Source organism: Pholis gunnellus (assembly GCF_910591455.1).
Source record: "Pholis gunnellus genome assembly, chromosome: 15".
NCBI classification, from domain to species: Eukaryota; Metazoa; Chordata; class Actinopteri; order Perciformes; family Pholidae; genus Pholis; species Pholis gunnellus.
In genome coordinates, this window is record NC_136542.1 from 1502297 (window position 1) to 1523756 (window position 21460).

The window sequence follows — 21460 nt, forward strand, 5'->3', positions numbered from 1 at the left end:
TGTATTTATATAATAAACATTTGATATAGTGCATGTTTTTTTTACATTAGTAATTCATATTGCGCATAATTTTACATTATTGTTGGTAATAAATTAATTTAAGCACCAAAAAATCTGAAGAGCCATTTGGGAGCCGAAAGAGCCGGTTCTCTAAAAAGAGCCGGAATTCCCATCACTAGTTGGCAGTCCTTGAGAATGAAATTGAGAACTGCCTGGTCCAACGCATGCTTCCTGGAAGCTTGATGGTCAAAAATGAAGTAATAAAAAAATAAAATTAATTAATTATCAATAAAGTGACCATGAGGAAGTTGTAAAATGTCTGTATACCTGTGTTTATTTGTGGTGTATTTGTGACCTCCTCATTTTCATGCCTCGCTCTGTAATGCCTCAGCATTGACGAGGTGCTTTTATTAATGTAGGACAGTTCTGTCGAACAAATGCCACATTTAACCTGCAGAAAATAAAATGAATCATTTAAACTAAGAGTCACTTTGAAACGGATTTGAATTCTGATAGATCAAGCGGAAACTGAGAGGAACAGGATGAAACAACAAGGAAATAAAAACAAATACCTTAGGCGAAACAGCAGCTGGATCGGTCACGTGACTTTCTTAAAGCGATACGCGCACCGACACGGGGTTTCCATATTAAAGCGAAAGTACAAGAGGCTGTGAAAGTGGTAGAAAGATGGTCTTATTCATGGGGATTCAAATTTTCTGTGGGGAAAACTAAAACAATCGTGTTTACTAGGAAGAGAGGAGTTGATGCTCAGATAAAGATGTATGGACAAAAGATTGAACAAGTGAGAGTTTTTAGGTGTCTTGGTGTGTGGCTCGATGATAAATTAACATGGAATGAGCATATTCAGAGGATAGTTATGAAATGTAAAAAAATTCTAAACGTAATGAGGTGTCTTAACAGGGTCAGAATGGGGAGCCAGCAGGTCTGCAATTAAAAATATTTATATCGCTCTGATGAGGTCAGTCCTTGATTATGGCTGTGTAGTATTTGGATCAGCTGCAAAAACTTCACTAAAGAAGCTGGAAGTGTTGCAATCCCAAGCTCTGAGACTGTGTTGTGGTGCTTTTAAGACAAGTCCTGTGGCTGCTCTGCAGGTGGAGGAGGGTGAAACGCCGCTGCATTTGAGACGCAAGCTCTTAACTATGAATTACTGGGCCAATCTGCAAGGACATTCTGGAGATGACCATCCAACCACAAAGGTGCTTCTGCCATGTTGGGAAAGAGACAGGGCCAAACAGGAGTGTTTTGCATGGAGCAGTGGGAAATTAGCAAAAGATATGTCATTGGATCGAATAACATTCACTCCTGCAATACCGTTATCAACTACACCACCGTGGCTATTTCCCTGTGTCAGTTGATCATTATTTTTTGGATAAAACCCAAGCATTTAAAGACATTGATTACATGGCAGGAATGGTGGAGGATAGACTGCAGACAACATACCAATCATTTATTCAAGCATTCACAGATAGATCAAAAGACCCTGATACAGGTAGAACTGGGTTTGCAATCACCATACCAACCTTAAAATATGATGTAAAAAAGAGAACATCAGATCATCTGTCTGTTTATACAGTTGAGACGTTGGCCATTTTAACAGCACTGCAGTGGGTAGAGGAGGTTCGTGTCGAAAAGGTCATTGTCTGTTCAGATTCTAGTTCAGCACTATCCTCATTACAATCATTCACATCACATAGCAGGCAGGATTTAATTAATGAAATATACGAAACACTGTTCCGACTTAAGAATATGGGTATTTTAGTAGCATTTATGTGGGTACCAGCACACAGAGGGGTAAAAGGAAACGAAAGAGCAGATAAATTAGCAAAACAAGCTTTAGAAAGGCAGCACAAGACAGACATTTTACTCAGCAAAGCAGAAGTTAAATCAATTATCAAAAGAAACATTATTAAGGAATGTCGGCATAGTTGGGATATAGGAGAAACAGGAAGACATCTGTATGCTGTTCAGAGTGAAGTTGGCAAAGGGAGGCCATCTAAAAGAAGCACCACAGAAGAAAACATATTAACCAGACTGAGGATTGGGCACACAAGGCTGAACAAAACAATGCATCTAATAAATAAACACACAACAGGACTATGTGAGCACTGTCAAGTACCAGAATCTGTAGAGCATATAATTGCCAGAAATACACACTCGAGCGAGATAGGTTGAAGAGGAAGCTGGGAGTTGAGGAACTAAATCTAACAGATGCATTAAACTTGGGGGCAGGACATTTATTACAATATATGAAAGAAACAGGATTGAGCAATAGAATTTAAAGCACTGAAATTATGAATCTCCCTTTTGTTTTGTTTTGTTTTGTTTTTATTTTGTTTGGTTTGGTTTGGTTTGGTTTTGTAAGGGGATAAGGTACTCTGGTCCACACTCCACTACAGTAGGTGGCGGAAATGCACCGTTCACTGGATGCCATCCGCCATAAAATTTAAAAGAAGAAGAAGAAGGACACGGGGTTTCGCTCTATGAGCTCGACACATGCGCCGACGCATCGGTGTTGCCGGACCCATCACTACAACACAGCGGTAGTCAGAGTTTAATGAGAGTAAACAGTGTTTTTAACGGAGTTTGTCTGGAGGAAAAGTTTCTGTCGCTGGTGGATTGTTTCCTGGTGTCCTACTGAGCTAATGAAGTTAGCATGCTAGCAGGAAGTAGACGGACCCGAACTTAACCAGTAACACCTCGCAGGTCAGAGAGCAAACCGTTTTTAACGGAGTTTGTCTGGAGGGAAAGTTTCTGTAGTTTAGTGAAAATGTCTAAGGTCCAAATGCTGAGATGTTTAGTCAACCAGCGACTAACTGCGGCTGCTGAAGAGATATTTGGTCTGTTTGAAAGAACGATAGCAGAGTACGAGGAGGAACGTTCTCGTTCAAAAGAGCAGAACGAGCGACAACAGAAACTACTGGACGCTGTTTTCAACCCTGAAGTCAGAATACAAAGAGCAGGTGGGTTCACTTTATTTACACTTAAAGTACAAGTTTGTTCTCTTTGATATGTTCATGGTCACATAAGAGTTGATTAAAACATTTAACCTTAGTTTACAGAATTAATACTAGTTACTTACATAGTCTATTTAATTCTTCCATATTTTAAATCTGGACTATCTCAGCTGCAGAACGGTACCAAACGGTTGGATATAAATCACTGAATACAACCTGATCAATGATACCGAAACCCCATTCCAGTGAATGGAGAAATTGTGCTCTGATTTTCGGGAAACCCGCTGGGCGAATCTCCCGATCAGGCCGCACATTTTAATGTATTTTTTGCGCAGGTGTTTGCAACGCTGTTTGAGAAGAAGCGCGGCAAACTTTTTTGGTTTCTCTCGGAAGAATATGATTAAGACCGTTATGTTAAGTTTTGAATCCGAGCACTGACTATAACATCCAGCTGTTCAACCTTGACCTATAGGTTCCTGAGATCAGTCTCTAGACAAAGTTTATTAGTTCAGATTGTGCCGTTGTTGTTATCGTCACATTTCAGTTTCATCATCTTTACGTGGATGTTCTCTACGGCTGACTACCAAGCTGGAGTGCTATTGGTTCAGAAACGGAGCGCACCTATGATGCACGTCCACGGTTACGTTGTGGCTGCTTCTGGAGGTTCTATCCACTGTTTCTACGGTGGCAGGTTTACGTACATTAGTCAACTATAACTGCCCACATGAACAAATCTCAGCCGGACTTTATGCAGGATGCAGGTTCTTTGAATACTTCTTAACAATGTTGGCAGTGCAACACTTTTTTGCCATGTAAAGTATTGATGACCTCATTGCTGCTGGTGCTGTGTCTTTCCAATTTGTGTCTTTGTCTGTTTGGTAACTGTGCACAGGGAGTGTAAGAGGGAATGATGGCAAGAAATAAAAGTGTTTGTACAGGAGAGTATTTGCTCAATACTAAAATGTCTTTGTAACGTCTCTGTGTGTGTTTACTGTTTTCCTGCAGACGTCCAGCAGCTGTTGGTGGTCAAAGAAGAGGTTCCCCCTGAGCAGCAGGAGTGGAGCTCCAGTCTGGACCAGGAGGACCCAGAGCCCCCACACATTAAAGAGGAACAGGAGGACCCAGAGCCCCCACACATTAAAGAGGAACAGGAGGACCCAGAGCCCCCACACATTGAAGAGGAACAGGAGGAACTCTGGACCAGTCAGGATGGAGAGCAGCTTCACGGTCTGCAGGAGGCTGATGTCAAGTCCTCAGTCACTCCTGTGAAGAGTGAAGATGATGAAGAGGAAGCTCAGTCGTCACTGCTTCATCAAAGACAAACTGAACAGATGGAAACAGAAGCTGATGGAGAGGACTGTGGAGGACCAGAACCAGGCAGGAACTCGGATCCAGATAGACATCCAGAACCAGATACTGATGAGAAGACTGGAGACTCTTCTCACACTGATGACAGTGATGATTGGAAGGAGACCAGAGAACCTCAGTCAGGTTTAAACTCTGTGAAACCTGATGAAGTCCTTGTCAGTGATTCAAGATGTAGTGCTGGTGAGAAACGTTTTAGATGCTCTGAGTGTGAGAAAACATTTTGCAACAGAGGAAATCTGAAGAGACACATGATAATCCACACAGGAGAGAAACCTTACAGCTGCTCAGTTTGTGAGAAAAGTTTCCGTAGAAGTGGAGATCTGAAGAGTCACATTCTAATCCACACAGGAGAGAAACCTTACAGCTGCTCAGTTTGCGAGAAATCTTTTAACACGTCTTCGCATTTAAAGACACACATGAGAATCCACACAGGGGAGAAACCTTTCAGCTGCTCAGTTTGTAAGAAATCTTTTAACCATCATTCAAATTTACGGAAACACATGAAAACTCACACAGGAAAGAATCCCCTTTAGCCCTTTTACCCAATCACCCCTCCACATATCCCTTTGAGCGGTGGGCCCATAGGGCGGCTGCTCGATGTAGATTCTTCGGGTTATTCCTGGTCGAACCATATGTCTCATGTAGTGCTGGGCCCGTATTATATACATTTTCTCACACACCGCCATACCGGTGTCACTCTTCAACGGGCAGCAAAATATATTGATCACTGTTAAGGGCGCAACAGACGGAGCTAGTTGTTTAGAGTGTATTGAGAGTAGGGTTGGGTACCGAAACCCGGTGCCAATATTTCTTGCACTATCTGTGCTCAGTGTGCTGACTGTATGTGAAACGTTCCACTGCTGTGCAAAAGGAATAACATGTTTCAGCACGTTTCATCAAAATGTGTGTCTTCTGTTTTCATGACAGTCAGAGCATGGGAATGTAGCTCTGCTGTTCATCAATATAATGCTGTAACTCAGAGGTGATGATGGTTACCCAGCGATCAAAGAATAAAGACACTTTACGCACAGTTTAGGTGTATTTTCCCTTTAACTCACGAGATGCAGGTAGCATGTTTTATACTTAATGTGAATATAATTTATACTTTGTTAGCATCTTATTCTGAAAACCGGATGTTCGTCTGAAGAAACCGGATGTTGTCTCACGTTAATCTTTCCGCTAACTTTCAAAGTCCTTCGCTCGCTCCCGATCTGTGCCGTTTGAATGCGTTTACCGTGAATTTCAGCGTATAGGTGCACTAACATGTAAGTGCTGACCACGCAGATCTGAGTGTCTGCTGACTTTACCGCAGCGATGTCCAGTAGTCTCCATTCCTCCACCGCTGCCAGTGAGCAACGGACTCTCAAAATGACCGTTTACCTTTCGGCATTTTCTCTGTTAAAAGGTTGATGGCTAGCTAGCTACTGTAGCTATACAAACGGTAGGCTATCGTTACCTGCTGCCAGGACGGATCAGAGTAGTGTAAAAAAAGTATTTCAATCGGCTCAGGCACCGAAATCTGCGTTATTATTATTAGATTAGTATAAAGGTGCAAAGGTCGTTTTGATCTTCCAGAAAAGGACGTTGATTTCACTGACTCAGCTCAGTTCAGTGATTAATGTGTTTTCTTAAATTCTCACTTTTTTATGTTTTTAAAAGAATATATTAATTTATTGTCAGATTATTAAGATTATTAGACATTCAGTCACAACAACTGCTGGATGCACAGAAACTACCAAGTAGGCATCAGAAGTGACCGTTGACATTTACTGTCCGTCAGCGTGGAAACAAATGAAGTTAAATTACACGTAGTAATACTGTAGCAGCACATTAGCTGAAAGAGATACTGAAATTATGAAGTAACATCATATTAAATGACTTACATCCGCTTTAATAAGTCTTCATTCATGATCTCACTGTGTTCTGGACTGTTTGGTCTCTGCTGCAGCTCTGAGCTGTAACACACACACACACACACACACACACACACACACACACACACACACACACACACACACACACACACACACACAAGCATCACTCTGGAGTTAACAGGTAAAAATCTCAAAGACAAAATACATTGTCAACTGTCAGTAAGAGATCCTGATCTCACCTCTGATCTTGTCCAACTGGAAGGGTTTCAGAAGAGTGGATCCTCTCTTCTGTCCCCGCAGGCTGAGCCATTGCAAGCGTGCACCTGCACAGCAAACAGAAGCCCCATTCATGAGTTGACAGTTCGTGTTAATGAGTTGGTGCTTTTCAGGTTAGCAAAATCATTTTCTACTTCTTCAGTTGTCACATAGAAGTCAAACTGTGCATCAAGTTGATGAAAGTCAATAACATCACCCCGCCAGAAGTAAATCCAGTCAGAATGGAGCTATAATGGACAACATAACCAGTAGAACTGGACCGTTATATTACAATAAGAAGCGGGTGATGTGACTCTTTGCTTTCTAAATGTCCACAACTGAGTTCATTTCCATCATTTAATCACATTAACTCGACAATCAGCGCTAGAATAACAACGTTTAACCCGAGCTGAGCTCACTGATCTGACTGTAGTTTTATCAAGTCAATGCAACATCTGCAGGAGTCACAAACTCTAGATGTGTTATATGTGCATTTGAGTAACGGTCTACTTGTTCCATTTTATAGTTTTATGAATTCAGAAAACAGAGAACAGGTCGAGTTTCAGCTTTAGTCCACTGTCAAGTGAAAAAAATAACAAAAACAAAACATTTTTAACGCCTTCAAAAAACAAAATTCTGATCAGTTTTATTCAGTTTAGTTTTGTTGTTGTGATATTAATAAAAACATTTAAAAGACCCAGTTACAACACCTTTACAGGGTGAAAAATAACTGCGTCACAAGAAACAAACGTGAAACTAAACTACTTTAACCCCCAAGAGATGAACAAGACAAATAAGAAACAATGCATAAAGAAAAAAATATTAATAAAAGTATGAGACTTATGATGCACATGTACCTTATGATGGTATTAAAATAATAACACCGAGGTTGTCAGTGACCGATATTTTACAGACGCCCGATCTGCTCTGCGCATGTGTGGGAGCGCCTCGAGGGAAGACCCGCCCCTCTGCCTCTGATTGGCTACAGCCTGCTAAGCGCTAACGTTAGCCTAGCTATGATGCTAACCGGCGTCTTTTATCACATTTTCTATTAATTATGTTTACGTCATTTTTATTTGTGGCATGTTGATTTATACATTGTTTTATCAAACCAGAGGGGGACTGTAAGTAGGACCCACATTTACTCACACAATTTTTTAAGTATTTGTACTTAATGTTTTGTCCATTTTGTGCTACTTTATAATTTTAAATTAACAAAATATACATTTTATTTATTGATTTATTGATTTGAAGTTATTACGAGACTTCAGCAGAGTGAGTTAGTCGAACCAAGGTTGTATCTTCAAAAGTTATGCTGTTGTTTTTGTATGAAAATGTTAAAATAAAAAGAGGTTTATACAAGTCAAATAATAACTTAACAATAGCAATTAAATATATACAATGTACACCACAATAATATATGTGATTACGTAATGCCACATAATATAAATGTCATATAGTATATGATGTATACTATGTTATCATATTCATAATATCCCCATATTTGACAAATACCACACCTAGACAGGCACCACATTTAATATGTTGGAAGTAGAATTATGCGTAATTATTGCAAATATAACGTGTTTACTTATCACGTATTGTGTTCAGGAATAAAATCACTTAATGCAGCATAGTTTATCACATATTGTGTTCAGTAATGAGGTTGCAGATAAACTTGTCAAAAGAGCTTTAAACAAAAATGATATTTTCGACATTTGTTTTGGGAGGTCAGAAGCAAAATCAGTAACACAGCGAAGAAGTATTACATCTTGGCAGGAAATTTGGAATAATGACAATAAGGGTAGAAATGATAACAAAATTCAGACGTCAGTCAGAGTGAGAAGTGATAGAAGTAAAAGTAGAAAAGAAGATGTTACTTTCAGTAGATTAAGGTTAGGACATACAGGACTCAATGACACCTTACACACCATGAAAAAGACAGAGTGGGATAAATGTGAGATGTGCAACTGTAAAGAAAGTGTTGAACATGTGCTGATAGAGTGGAGGAAGTTCAGTGTGGAAAGAGAAAGACTGAAGGGCAGAGTGATAGATTTAGGAAGGGAGTGGAGCATCAAAGGACTGTTAGAGATAGGGGACAAACAAGTTCAGCTTAAAAGGGCTTCATCTATTTTATGAAGGGAACGGGTTTAATATCCACAATATAACTTCTATATGAAGAATAATTTAAATATATTGTTTTCATTATTTTCTTTTACTTATAAATAATGTTATTATTGTGTTTAAATGATAACTGTCATAAAGTCATGATGTTACACACTCCGGTCCGGTAGGTGGCGGCATGAAGCTTAAACGTTGGTTTGTAGTCCATTAAACTGAAAGAAGAAGAAGAAGAAGAAGAAGAAGAAGAAGAAGAAGAAGCAGAATCCGCCTCATTTCCCGGTAGCCTACAAAGCTATTGCAGTTAGCTTAGCATGCTAGCTGGAAACAGACCGACGGGGACGAAAGTTATCAACACAGCGCTAGTCAGAGTTTAATGAGAGTAAACAGTGTTTTTAACGGAGTTTGTCTGGAGGAAAAGTTTCTGTCGCTGGTGGATTGTTTCCTGGTGTCCTACTGAGCTAATGAAGTTAGCAAGCTAGCAGGAAGTAGACGGACCCGAACGTAACCAGTAACACCGCGCAGGTCGGAGTGAACAAACCGTTTTTAACGGAGTTTGTCTGGAGGAAACGTTTCTGTAGTTTAGTGAAAATGTCTAAAGTCCAAATGCTGAGATGTTTAGTCAACCAGCGACTAACTGCCGCTGCTGAAGAGATATTTGGTCTGTTTGAAAGAACGATAGCAGAGTACGAGGAGGAACGTTCTCGTTCAAAAGAGCAAAACGAGCGACAACAGAAACTACTGGACGCTTTTCACGTTTTCAACCCTGAGCTCCGGTTACACAGAGAAGGTGGGTTCACTTTATTTCTTCTCTCAGTTCTCAAACACTGTTCATGCTCCGGCTGATAACTTTTAATGTAGGTTGGAGTGAGACTCTGTTGACTCAATGAATATTTTTCTTCTTCTTCTAATCTGTTCTGTTAGCTTCTAGATGACTGCAAATATTTACACTTAACCTATTAACCCTATACTTAAAGGGGCTTATCTCTCTAACTACAAGGTCTATTTGAATAATGTCAATGGAATAATAACACTAAGACGTGTGATAGTTTGTTGATATGTGTACATATCAGTGTATATGTTACTGGTAAATGCTGAATGAATATAATGTTAGGTTCAGAACCTCTCAGAACTGTGGAAGGCCGCATGTTGAAAAGCAGCCCAGAGGAGAAGGCCTATCGATCAGCTCCCACGATTGGCTCATCCAATAAGCCCCTCCTGGGCAGATGACCCATTGTTCTGTTCTTCTCACCGAGGTCAGCCAGCTTCGTTCCAACCCCCGCTGGCAGACACCTCCTCACATTCTTGGTGCCAGTTCCTTTGTTTGATTCGCCAAACCCCCGCTTACAGCATGAAATGACCTCTGATGATGAAATTACTTCTTGGTCTAAACTCTTACATGTAAACACACTGTAACATATAATATCAATGCTAGGAGCGCTTTAAAACTTAAATCCCTCACAATAACACACAGCTCAAATTGAAAATGTTCAGGTTCGCCTGGACCTGAACAACCTGGGAAAAAAAACACCTTTGTCTTTGAAATAATGCAGCAGTAAGCCTATAACTATCCACAATCATAGCACAACATGTCAGCAGTCCTTTTAAAAAAATAATCGGCTTTGATAAAGTGAAGCAGGCCAAGTTGATAGAGGTTGGAGTACAGAGAGTTCATGCCAGGTCAAGCCAAAATTTGGAATTTTCCGAATTTTGGAACCAGGTTTCCAGCTGTTCTATTCTAATTGTATATGCTATATAACTATGTATTTCACTTGTTTTATCACTAACAGTCACTAACAGTAACAATCACTACTAGTTACTTACATAGTCTATTTAATTCTTCCATATTTTAAATCTGGACTATTTGTGGAGAATTTAAGAATTAAAAGCATTATTTAGTAGAATTTATAACACCCTTAGTGGTGAATAGAGGTGTCACAATAATAAAAGGTAAAATATGTTAGTCACAAAATATTTACTGAAGAATGAATTATGTTTGTAATATGTTTACATGAAGGATATTATATGTTACAGTATATTGAATGTATTGAAATCATGAATGCATAAACACTGGAGTATTTAAACACTGTAAAGAATAGCCATCAGGGAAAGTTAAGGAATTCAAGGCAAGGCTTTTCAGAGACATCAAAGGAGACATCAAAGGGGACACAGAGGTGCTGGACAAATGGCCAACAAAGGAGGAGGAGAACCGGAGACGACGGAGGGAAGCAGACGGCCATAAAATAACAGAGAGGACTCCTGGGTAAACACCATGCGGCCGCAGGACAGAGGGCAGGTCAGAGGTGATGTCAGAGGTGATGTCACAAGGGGTCCAGCCATTGAGATGAGCAGTGGATCGATGAAGGAGGCGTCAGAGCGATTGGAAGCCAATCACTGACCCCAGAAGACGGCCTTTGTGTTTTACGACAGATTTCGGACACTTTACGACCATCAAAGGACATAAAAGGAATGTTTGCGAGGACGTGCGCCAGGCCATGGTAGTTCGCTTTGCAGGATCCGACTTGGTCGGGCCTGTGAGTGGAGTTGCACGTGGTCTCTGCTCTCGAGATGCATACTATCGATAGTGTATTATAGATTGTAATTGTCATCATCAGTTTACAGTCGTCATTGTTTAATTAAATACTGTTTTGAATTTGGACCGGATTGAGTTACTTTATGATGCGCCTGCGCAGAAAGAAGTAAACACAGCAGCGGCCTTGCGCTTCCTCCACTAGCTTCAGCCTCAACAATCTCAGCTGCAGAACGGTACCAAACGGTTGGATATAAATCAGTGAATACAACCTGATCAATGATAGAATGAATTCAACAATCATACAACATAGATAGACCTTGTTATCGTGACACATACAGACCTGTGTAGATATTCATGTGTTCAGATCTGGCAGGAGCGGGTTTGGTTTCTGGCAAGTATGAAAATTAAATGATTGATAATCATAAAATGATTAACGTCAATAAGATTATTAAAATATATCAATAATAACAGGGACCACCCTGGGATCAGGAACCAATAACCAAACTGGATAGTCTCAATATTGGTGTTCACTCAAAATGTCACGAGTCAAAGTATTTTTACCATCCAGAGTGAACAGTGAAGTTTTGAATCTGAGCACTGACTATAACATCCAGCTGTTATCACAACACAAATACACAAAATCATCACAGAAACATAAACTGCTCCCTAGAATATAACCGTTTATTTACTGGGGGGGGTTTGTAATGGTAAAAAATATATATCAGTATCATGAAATGGTTTAGAAACATTTTACGGCTTAGAACAACAGAGTTAGACATTTAGCTCTGTCCAAACATGGGTTAAGAACAGATAAGACTAGATAAGCCAGCGTAAGACATCCTTGACCTGTCTAAAGGCGGAGACTGTTTCTGCTTTAGTATATAGTATGTGAAGATTTGAACTGATGTGGAAGAATGTTTCCAGCAGACTCTGTGTGAAGAGCTGTGTTGGGGATTCTCCCTCTTGGAAGAGAATAAATGGAACAGGAAAACTTTGAATGATTTGGAGACTTGGATTATTTTGATTTGCGAATAACACTCTCTTCTCCCGATTAACATAGAAATATTCTACGACAGGTTCAACCTTGACCTATAGGTTCCTGAGATCAGTCTCTAGACGAAGTTTATGATTTCAGATTGTGTCGTTGTTGTTATTTTCACATTTCAGTTTCATCATCTTTACGTGGATGTTCTCTCCGGCTGACTACCAAGGTGGAGTGCTATTGGTTCAGAAATGGAGCGCACCTATGATGCACGTCCACGGTTACGTTGTGGCTGCTTCTGGAGGTTCTATCCACTGTTTCTACGGTGGCAGGTTTACGTACATTAGTCAACTATAACTGCCCACATGAACAAATCTCAGCCGGACTTTATGCAGGATGCAGGTTCTTTGAATACTTCTTAACAATGTTGGCAGTGCCACACTTTTTTGCCACGTAAACTATTGATGACCTCATTGCTGCTGATGCGTTGTCTTTACAATTTGTGTCGGCATGTCTGTTTGGTAACTGTGCACAGGGAGTATAAGAGGGAATGATGGCAGGAAACAGAAGTGTTTGTACAGGAGACTATTTGCTCAATACTAAAATGTCTTTGTAACGTCTCTGTGTGTGTTTACTGTTTTCCTGCAGACGTCCAGCAGCTGTTGGTGGTTCAAGAAGAGGTTCCCCCTGAGCAGCAGGAGTGTAGCTTCAGTCTGGACCAGGAGGACCCAGAGCCCCCACACATTGAAGAGGAACAGGAGGACCCAGAGCCCCCACACATTAAAGAGGAACAGGAGGACCCAGAGCCCCCACACATTATAGAGGAACAGGAGGACCCAGAGCCCCCACACATTAAAGAGGAACAGGAGGACCCAGAGCCCCCACACATTAAAGAGGAACAGGAGGACCCAGAGCCCCCACACATTAAAGAGGAACAGGAGGACCCAGAGCCCCCACACATTAAAGAGGAACAGGAGGACCCAGAGCCCCCACACATTAAAGAGGAACAGGAGGACCCAGAGCCCCCACACATTAAAGAGGAACAGGAGGAACTCTGGACCAGTCAGGAGGGAGAGCAGCTTCAAGGGCTGGAGGAGGCTGATGTCAAGTTCTCATTCACTCCTGTTAAGAGAGAAGATGATGAAGAGGAAGCTCAGTCCTCACAGCTTCATCAAAGACAAACTGAACAGATGGAAACAGAAGCTGATGGAGAGGACTGTGGAGGACCAGAACCAGACAGGAACTTAGATCCAGATAGACATCCAGAACTAGATACTGATGACAAGACTGGAGACTCTTCTGACACTGATGACAGTGTTGATTGGAAGGAGACCAGAGAACCTCAGTCAGGTTTAAACTCTGTGAAACCTGATGAAGTCCTTGTCAGTGATTCAAAATGTAGTGCTGGTGAGAAAACATTTAGATGCTCTGAGTGTAAGAAAACATTTAGCAGAAGTCGAACTCTGAAGAGACACATGAGAATCCACACAGGAGAGAAACCTTACAGCTGCTCAGTTTGTAAGAAATCTTTTGCAGTGAAAGATGTCTTAAAGGTACACATGGGAATCCACACAGGAGAGAAACCTTACAGCTGCTCAGTTTGTAAGAAATCTTTTGCAGTGAAACTTATCTTACAGGTACACATGGGAATCCATACAGGAGAGAAACCTTACAGCTGCTCAGTTTGTAAGAAATCTTATGCACATAAATCTATTTTAAAGAGACACATGAAAATTCACAGGAAAGAATCCCCTTTAGCCCAATCACCCATCACCCCTCTGCATGTCCCTCCGAGCGGTTGGCCCATAGGGCGGCAGCTCAATGTAGATTTTTCAGGTTGTTCCTGGTGGAACCATATGTCTCATGTCCCGGAAACCAGATCCTCACCAGCAAGTTTCACTCCCAGGTCTGGCTCCAGAGAGGGGCCCCAGTTTCCCTTTTTTTCTGGCAGATGATCAGTGAATTCTTGGTCTGAGAACACAGCTCGCAGGGTCACACACACGGCCCTAAACCACGTTACAGTGATTTACTGGAAGGGTGTAACATTCAAGACACATTGCTTACTGTTAATATTATAACGTTACCCAGTTTTTTAGGGTTGTTTTTACCATTAAAAGTTTTGCTGATTTGCTGATGTAAACATCTTCTTGTGTAATGTTATTTTGCATGTTTAGATACAGAATTGCAGAAAAATACCAGAAGGCAATTAATGTGTTTATGCATTGACTTCTGCAAGTATGTGTTTTCCTTTGTGTAATGTTATAATTTCTGTTTTCTCTATTTAGTCACCCAGTCCTCCGCACCTTTTAACTTTACCCACCAGGTGTCCCTGTTTTTCCTCTTGTATGTATTGTTTTTAATGGTTTTGAGGAAATGTGTTGTTATGATTTAGGTTAGATGTTTTCCTGGTAATTTTAATATCCCTTGTCTAGTAATGTGCGTCCTGGGCTTATTACATACTGTAATTTCAGAAGAATGTATCTAAATGTAAAAACACTAGAATGAATTCACACATTCTCATTGTACTTATTGCTGAGGGAGCAGAGGTGCAGAAAAAGATCAGAATGCATTTATAATGGTTTGAGTTTTGTCCTCTGCAGAAGTAAATAAATGTTGAAAAAACAATCCATTGAGTTGTCTTTTTCCATGTCCAACCCACACCCATTACATATGGGAAAGATGGAAGGTGACTTAAGATGGGAATCATTGTTTAGACTGCAGGAATTAGTTCAATTTCAATAATTTTTTTTAATTTGAGGGCTTTTATTTTGTAGGTTACCCACAGAACCTTGCCTGCAGGTTGAAATGGGAGACAAGTTGCTGGATTTAAGGAGAAAGCAACTGATGGTAAACTACTGGGCTAATTTACAGGGACACAATGATTCTCACCCTGCAAAAGGAGCGTTGCAGGTAGTCTGGGAGAGTGGGAGGAGTCAGAGGGATCACTTTGGTCGGGAAGACAATGACATTGCAAGAGAATCTGAAGTGTTTGATCGGAGGATAAGCCCCTCGGTAGTTTACCCGGTGGTGGCTCCATGGACGCTTGTGTGGGCTGAAAAGTATTGTGACTTTACTCGGATGGTCCTAAGAAATCTGAGACAGGAGTGACAGGATATGGGGCAACAACACCAGCTAAAGGAAGAGGAAATCAACAGAAGAACATCCAATCATTTTGGGGTTTACACATTGGGGTTTACACATTGGAGATAATATAGTTTAATCAAAATCATTTTTGTGTGTGCAGAAAATGCACACACAAACTGTCCTTTTGGAAACATCTGCCTTTGTCCAGTTATTTGACCTTTGTTTTACCTTCATCAGACACGCTGACTACGCCTGTTTTCATAAATATAAGCTAGCATTTGCAAGTTGTTTTTTCAATTATTTCTAACATTGATTAATCCACTGTGTTATTAATGGAGGAAAATGAATATGATGTATCAGACGTTAAGTTACAATTTCTAGATCCCTTGTTTTGTCCGACAAGCTGTCCAACACTCGGAGAAATTCAATTTTCAATCATATCTGATAAACAAAAGCATGAAATCCTCACATTTTGACCTATTTGCTCGCGAATGACTGAAACAGTTTGACTAGTCGTCTACGCTTGAGTCGGCTGTTAAAGACGCAGCAGCACTCTTCTTGATATTGTCTTCTTGTCAGTATTATACTTGAGTACACTTGTCTCACTATGAAGACATCTATCCATCTATCCATCCATCCGTCCGTCCATCCGTCCATCCATCCATCCATCCATCCATCCATCCATCCATCCATCCATCCATCCATCCATCCATCCATCCATCCATCATAGAAATAGTTCGTTGGGGAAACCCCGCCCAACTCGCTCAATCCGGGGCTGCGCCGGTGGACTTCCCGAGCCCATCTTTTCATTGTAGGAATCACGTGACCAAACGGAAGTTGCGCCTACAGAAGGACACCGACATGAACTCTCCTGAAGTAGGATACTATTAACACTTCTGTTACTGTAGCGGTGTTAGTGCCTCTCCTTTAAAACAGTAGTTTAGTTTCAGCTGATTAAAAATGGCGTCCAGGACAACAGCAGCTGCGGGCTGTTTAACACGGAGGATGTTCCGTCCTTTTACCCTCCACGCTCCACGCAGTTCACTAGCACTGAATATGCGGAAGTGCAGCTCCAAACTTGCAACCGAGCAGGACAAAAAAACAAAGGTTCGTACAATAACACACAGCCTAACAGCTGCAGGACATTTATTTTGAAAAGTTCACCTACAGGAAGTGTTATCGTGTCCACGGCAGCGTTTAACGGTTTAACGGTTTAACGACCCGTATGCACGTCACGTTTGACAGATAATGTTATTGTAAGAGTAGCTAATACTAGTGATGGAGGAAGTACTAGGATATGTAAGGAAAAGTGTATATACACCACCATGTAAACATATTACAAGTATAAATAAAAGTACTTTTTGTGCAGTAAAATGTTGATGCATGAACGTGTTCATCGTTTTAATGTTGGAACTAGTAAAGATGGAGTTATTATATATACTGCTGGGTATTTTAATCTAAAAGAATACATCATCATGTATTAGTTGATTTGGGTTTTGTATTCATTTATCATTTAAATCTAGTAGCTGAAGTGTCGAATGTCTGTAGAGGAGTAAAACAAAGTATAATATTTACCTCTGAGATGTAGTAAAACGTGCATTATTTACTTCTGAGATGTAGTAAAAAGTACATTATTTACTTCTGAGATGTAGTAAAAAGTACAATATTTACTTCTGAGATGTAGTAAAAAGTACAATATTTACTTCTGAGATGTAGTAAAAAGTACATTATTTACTTCTGAGATGTAGTAAAAAGTACAATATTTACTTCTGAGATGTAGTAAAAAGTACAATATTTACTTCTGAGATGTAGTAAAAAGTACATTATTTACTTCTGAGATGTAGTAAAAAGTACATTATTTACTTCTGAGATGTAGTAAAAAGTACAATATTTACTTCTGTTTATTCTTCGATTACTACGTTGTTTCCTGCAGAGAGACCCCCTGCCATTTAAAACTATGAGTGTAAATAATAAATAAATATTTTTACTTTAGTGACTTGCTAGAATTAGAATTAGTTAGTTTATTAGTTTATTTATTTGTACTCTTCAGGAGGTGAATAGTTTCTGCTTTATTTTATCTTTAACACACTTAAATCTCCAACCGGACCCAGTTGCATTGTGGGTAATGTATGCACCAAGTTTTGAAAAGGAAGAAGAAAAAAACTGCTTTATATATTTTGATCCTTTGTTTTAAAGCTCTCAATCGTGAATCTGACATTTTAAAGGACTGCAATGTTGAATCTCTTTTTTTAGTTGCAGGGTGTTGAGCCCTCAGAGCCACCGTAGAGAGCTGAAGCTCAAGTTCATAACTGCAGGTAATGTAGCAGATAATGTAGCATAGCGTCTAATCGGTTGTTATTTCTATGCAGAGATCTCCCTTCAGACCAGCGGCCAGCGCCACGCACGACTGGATCGGTCCACCGAACCCGCTCTCCAACCTTCGGCCAATCGTCTACCACGTCCCCGAGGACGAGTCTGAGCTGCAGAGACGTCTGAGACACCTGAGACAGGAGACCGAGGACTGGAACCACGACTTCTGGACCAAACAGAACATCAGCTTCAGCAAGGTAGTGATGCGTTCAACGACTCCATTTATTAGGATGATGTACAACAACATGAAATACAAGATAAAGACAGATTATAGACCTCATAAAAACCTCACTGTCCACACACAGTTATGTGAAAATACGACATTCGTCTCCTATCCTTCCCTCTGTCCCTCCTTGCTTCTACCTTTGCTCCCTTCCTTCCTTTCTCACCTTTGTTCCTGTTTCCTTTCCTCCTCTCTTTCCTCCTCTCTTTCCTCCCCCACCTCCCTCTTCACCTCTTCATTCCCTTCTTCCAACTCTCCTCCTTCCCTCTGTCCTTCCTTGCTTATTTATTTTCTCTCTTCCTTCCTTCCTCACATTTTTTGCTTCTGTCTCTTCTCCTCTTCCCCTTTTCTCCATCACCTCCCTCTCTGCCTTTTTCACTCCCTTCCTCTCTCCTTCCTTCCCTTCTTCTGTCTTCTCTCCTTTCTCCTTATCTCCTTCCTTCTGTCCTTCCTTGCTTCTTCTTTTGCTCCCTTTCTTCCTTCTTTCCCAATATTTTTGTCTGTCTCCTCTCCTCTGCTTTTCTCCTTTACCTTCTTTTCTTTCCTCCCTTCCTCATTCCATCCCTTCCTCCCTCCTTCCTTTTGTCCTTGCTTCTTCCTTTGCTCCCTTCCTTCCTTTCTTCCTTCACCACCTTTTAACCTCTGTCTCATCTCCTCTTCTTTTCTCCTTCACCTCCCTCTCTGCCTTTATTTCCTCCCTTCCTCCTCCTCTCCCTTCCCTGCTTCTGTCTCCTCTCCTTCCTCCTCATCTCCTTCCCTCTTTCAATGACGTAAACGATGAATCCTATCACATTATCACCGTCATTATTATTGCGCTCTTATGTCAGTTCTTGTTTCCACCAGCAGAGGGCAGCATCGCACAACACAATGTTGCTGTTAGGTCTCAAATATACTACATCAAATATAATAAAAAACTTCAGTTTGATACTATTTAACAATGAAGATATTTTATGAAACCTATTTTTATTTATGGGAATGTGTGACTTTCCAAATGTTTTGGTTTGTTTATTTATTAAATTAATATTTTAATAATATTTAACAGGGTTCTGTCTACAGCACAATAAATAGACATTCCTGACATATTGGTTTAAAACATTCTCGTTAAAACAGGCTCTCTGGACGAGAAAGGAAAGAGGAATATTGATTATTGTAATTGTATCTGTTTGTTATTTACGTTTTCTCTGTTGTTTAGACCGATCCTGTCTCATTTATTTATTTTAGAATAGTTAGATCTGGCTCATTGTGTTGACTCTTGCTTTTTGTGTTGTTGGATTTAAATAAATAAAAAACATATTTATGCTCTGCAGGAAAAAGATGCGTTCATCTTCTCACAGCTGAACTCTAAAGGCCTGAGTGTGCGTGACGAGCAAGGTGAGGACACGCAGCTCTTCAGACGAGGATTCAATTATTATTCTTTTACATTTATTCACATCCTCTGATGTCAGACCATGTGATGAACTGTTGTGGTCTCCTCCTCCTACTCTTTCTCCCCCACCTCCCTCTTCGACTTCCTTTCCTCCCTCCCTTCCTCCTTCCTTCCCTCCTTCTGTCTCCTCTGTCCTCCTCATCACCTTCCCCCTGCCCTTCCTTGCATCTTCCCTTGCTCCTGTCCTTTCTTCCTTCCTTTTTTCACCTCTGTCTCCTCCTCCACCGCCTTTCTTCCTTACCTCCTTCTTCATTCCCTTCCTTCCCTCACTGCTTCCTTTGTATATAATGTCGTCCCCTGTGTCCTCACTCCTCTCCCTCAGGACGCCGGCGTTCCCTGAACAGTGAAGAAATGGCCGTGTTTTACAAAAGCTTCCTGGACACAAACGTAACACGACATGGCGATTATAACAAGTGAGTTGTTCTGGTTGTTTCCCATGATGCCGCTGGTTATTTCCCATGATGCCGCTGGTTGTTTCCCATGATGCAGCTGGGCTTTAAATAAAATGTACTGAACCTTGTAGCGAAGAACAACAAAGCTTTCTGTGAATTAGCGTCAAAAACTGTTAGTTTCTAGGTGAGAAACTCGTCCATAACACATCACCTCTGCGTCTGATTTTATTTTTGTCTCCTCTCCTTATCTTCATCTCCTTCCCCTCCATCATTCCTTGTCTCCTCTCCTCCTTCTCTTTTCTCCCCCCTCCATCTTCGTCTTCCTTTCCTCTCTTCCTGCTCACTCCCTTCTCTCCCCCCTTCTTCCCCTCTCCTCATCTTCATCTCCTTCCTTCTGCCCTTCCTTGCTTCTTCCTTGCTCTGTCTCCTTTCCTCCTCATCTTGTCTTCCCCACCTCTCTCTTCTCCTTCCTTTCCTCCCTCCTTACTGACCTCCTTCCCTCCCTCTTTCTTTCTGTCTCCTCTCCTTCGTCTTCATCTCCTTCCTTCTGCCCTTCCTTACTTCTTCCCTTGCTCCCTCACCTTTTTTACCTGTCTCCTCTTTTCCTCCTTTTTTCTCCCCCACTTTCTCCTTGCCTTCCTTCCCTCCATCATCTTCATTGCCATCATTTTGTTCTTCCCTTACTTCCTTCTTTTCTCTATTTTTACCTCTGTCTCCTCTAGTCCTCCTCTTCTCTCCCCCACTTCCCTCTCCGCCTTCCTTACCTCCCTTCTTACTTACCTACTCATCACCATCCTTCCATCTGTCCTTCCTTGCTTTGTGCCTTGCTCCTTTCCTTTCCTTTCTCACCTTTCTACCGCTGTCTCCTCTTTTCACTCCCCTTTCCTTCCTCCTCCCCTCCTTCCTTTTATTCTTCTTTCCCTCCCTCTTTTGTCTCCTCTCCTTCCTCCTCATCTCCTTCTCTCTGTCCTTCCTTGCTTCTTCCCTAGCACCCTCACCTTTTTACCTTTTGTTCCCTCCATTGTATGAAATTATTTGTGTTTGGGGGAAATATAACAATTTACAACCGTAAAATGAGCTAAAAGCCTTCTGTAAAACTGTATTTTTGTATTTGTTAAGTCATCCTGTATCACTGTGTCACTAACTCTCCCTCCTCCTCATGTCCAGGGAATGGTACCGACGTAACTTCACCATCACCTTGCTCATGGCCCAAGTGGCCCTGAAGAACATGTGGAGGACTGTTACTGAAAGATACAACAGCAAGAAAAACAGCTGATAACAAATACAATATTAACCCACCGTCCTGTCTCTGTGTTCACTGCTTTGTTGTGTATTTATTTATCATATTATTCACTTAATTAGAAACACACCTGAAGATTTAAATCTCTTTTCTGTCCTTCTCTCTTTCTGATGTGTGGTTGATTCAATCAATCAGGTACTGAGATATATATATATTCACTGCTCACTTGGAGACAGAAGATCTGCTCGTTTGATCTATTTAGTCTCCATCTTTCTTATTACTACATTTTAAAACAGGCATAAATCTTGAGGAGCTTCCCATCAGCATGAACATCAATTAAACAAATGCATTGATTGCGTCTGTTCACCTGCACTTTACTATAAAACACACCAGGGCTCAGACACTTTCACTACATTGTCTTTGTTATTGGACACCTTTGTCCGCATTTAAGTCATATTTTAGGTCCAGGGTGTTGGTGATTCTCTGTTAAGGTGATGCACTTTGGGATTGCATAATGAGTATTTTTACTTTTGGTTAATGCAAATACATGCATTTTCAATATTTCTACACTGTGGTATTAGTACTTTTAAGATAAAATAATCCTTTATTAGTCA

At 40.8% G+C, this 21460-nt stretch overlaps 2 protein-coding genes across 2 annotated transcripts; both read left to right on the plus strand.

Annotated features, from left to right (window-relative positions):
- Positions 1 to 8895: 8895 nt before the first annotated feature.
- On the plus strand, positions 8896 to 14421 carry LOC306707254 (uncharacterized protein; the record flags this gene model as incomplete). Its single annotated transcript, XM_079174647.1, has 3 exons — positions 8896 to 9386; positions 12760 to 13024; positions 14397 to 14421. Exons 1-3 carry the CDS (start codon positions 9188 to 9190, stop codon positions 14419 to 14421), a joined length of 489 nt encoding a protein of 162 aa, XP_079030773.1. The 5' UTR covers positions 8896 to 9187.
- A 1626-nt stretch (positions 14422 to 16047) lies between these two features.
- On the plus strand, positions 16048 to 20905 carry coa8 (cytochrome c oxidase assembly factor 8). Its single transcript, XM_079174530.1, has 5 exons — positions 16048 to 16302; positions 17565 to 17762; positions 19096 to 19159; positions 19537 to 19627; positions 20774 to 20905. Exons 1-5 carry the CDS (start codon positions 16156 to 16158, stop codon positions 20880 to 20882), a joined length of 609 nt encoding a protein of 202 aa, XP_079030656.1. The 5' UTR covers positions 16048 to 16155; the 3' UTR covers positions 20883 to 20905.
- The last annotated feature ends 555 nt before the right edge of the window (positions 20906 to 21460 follow it).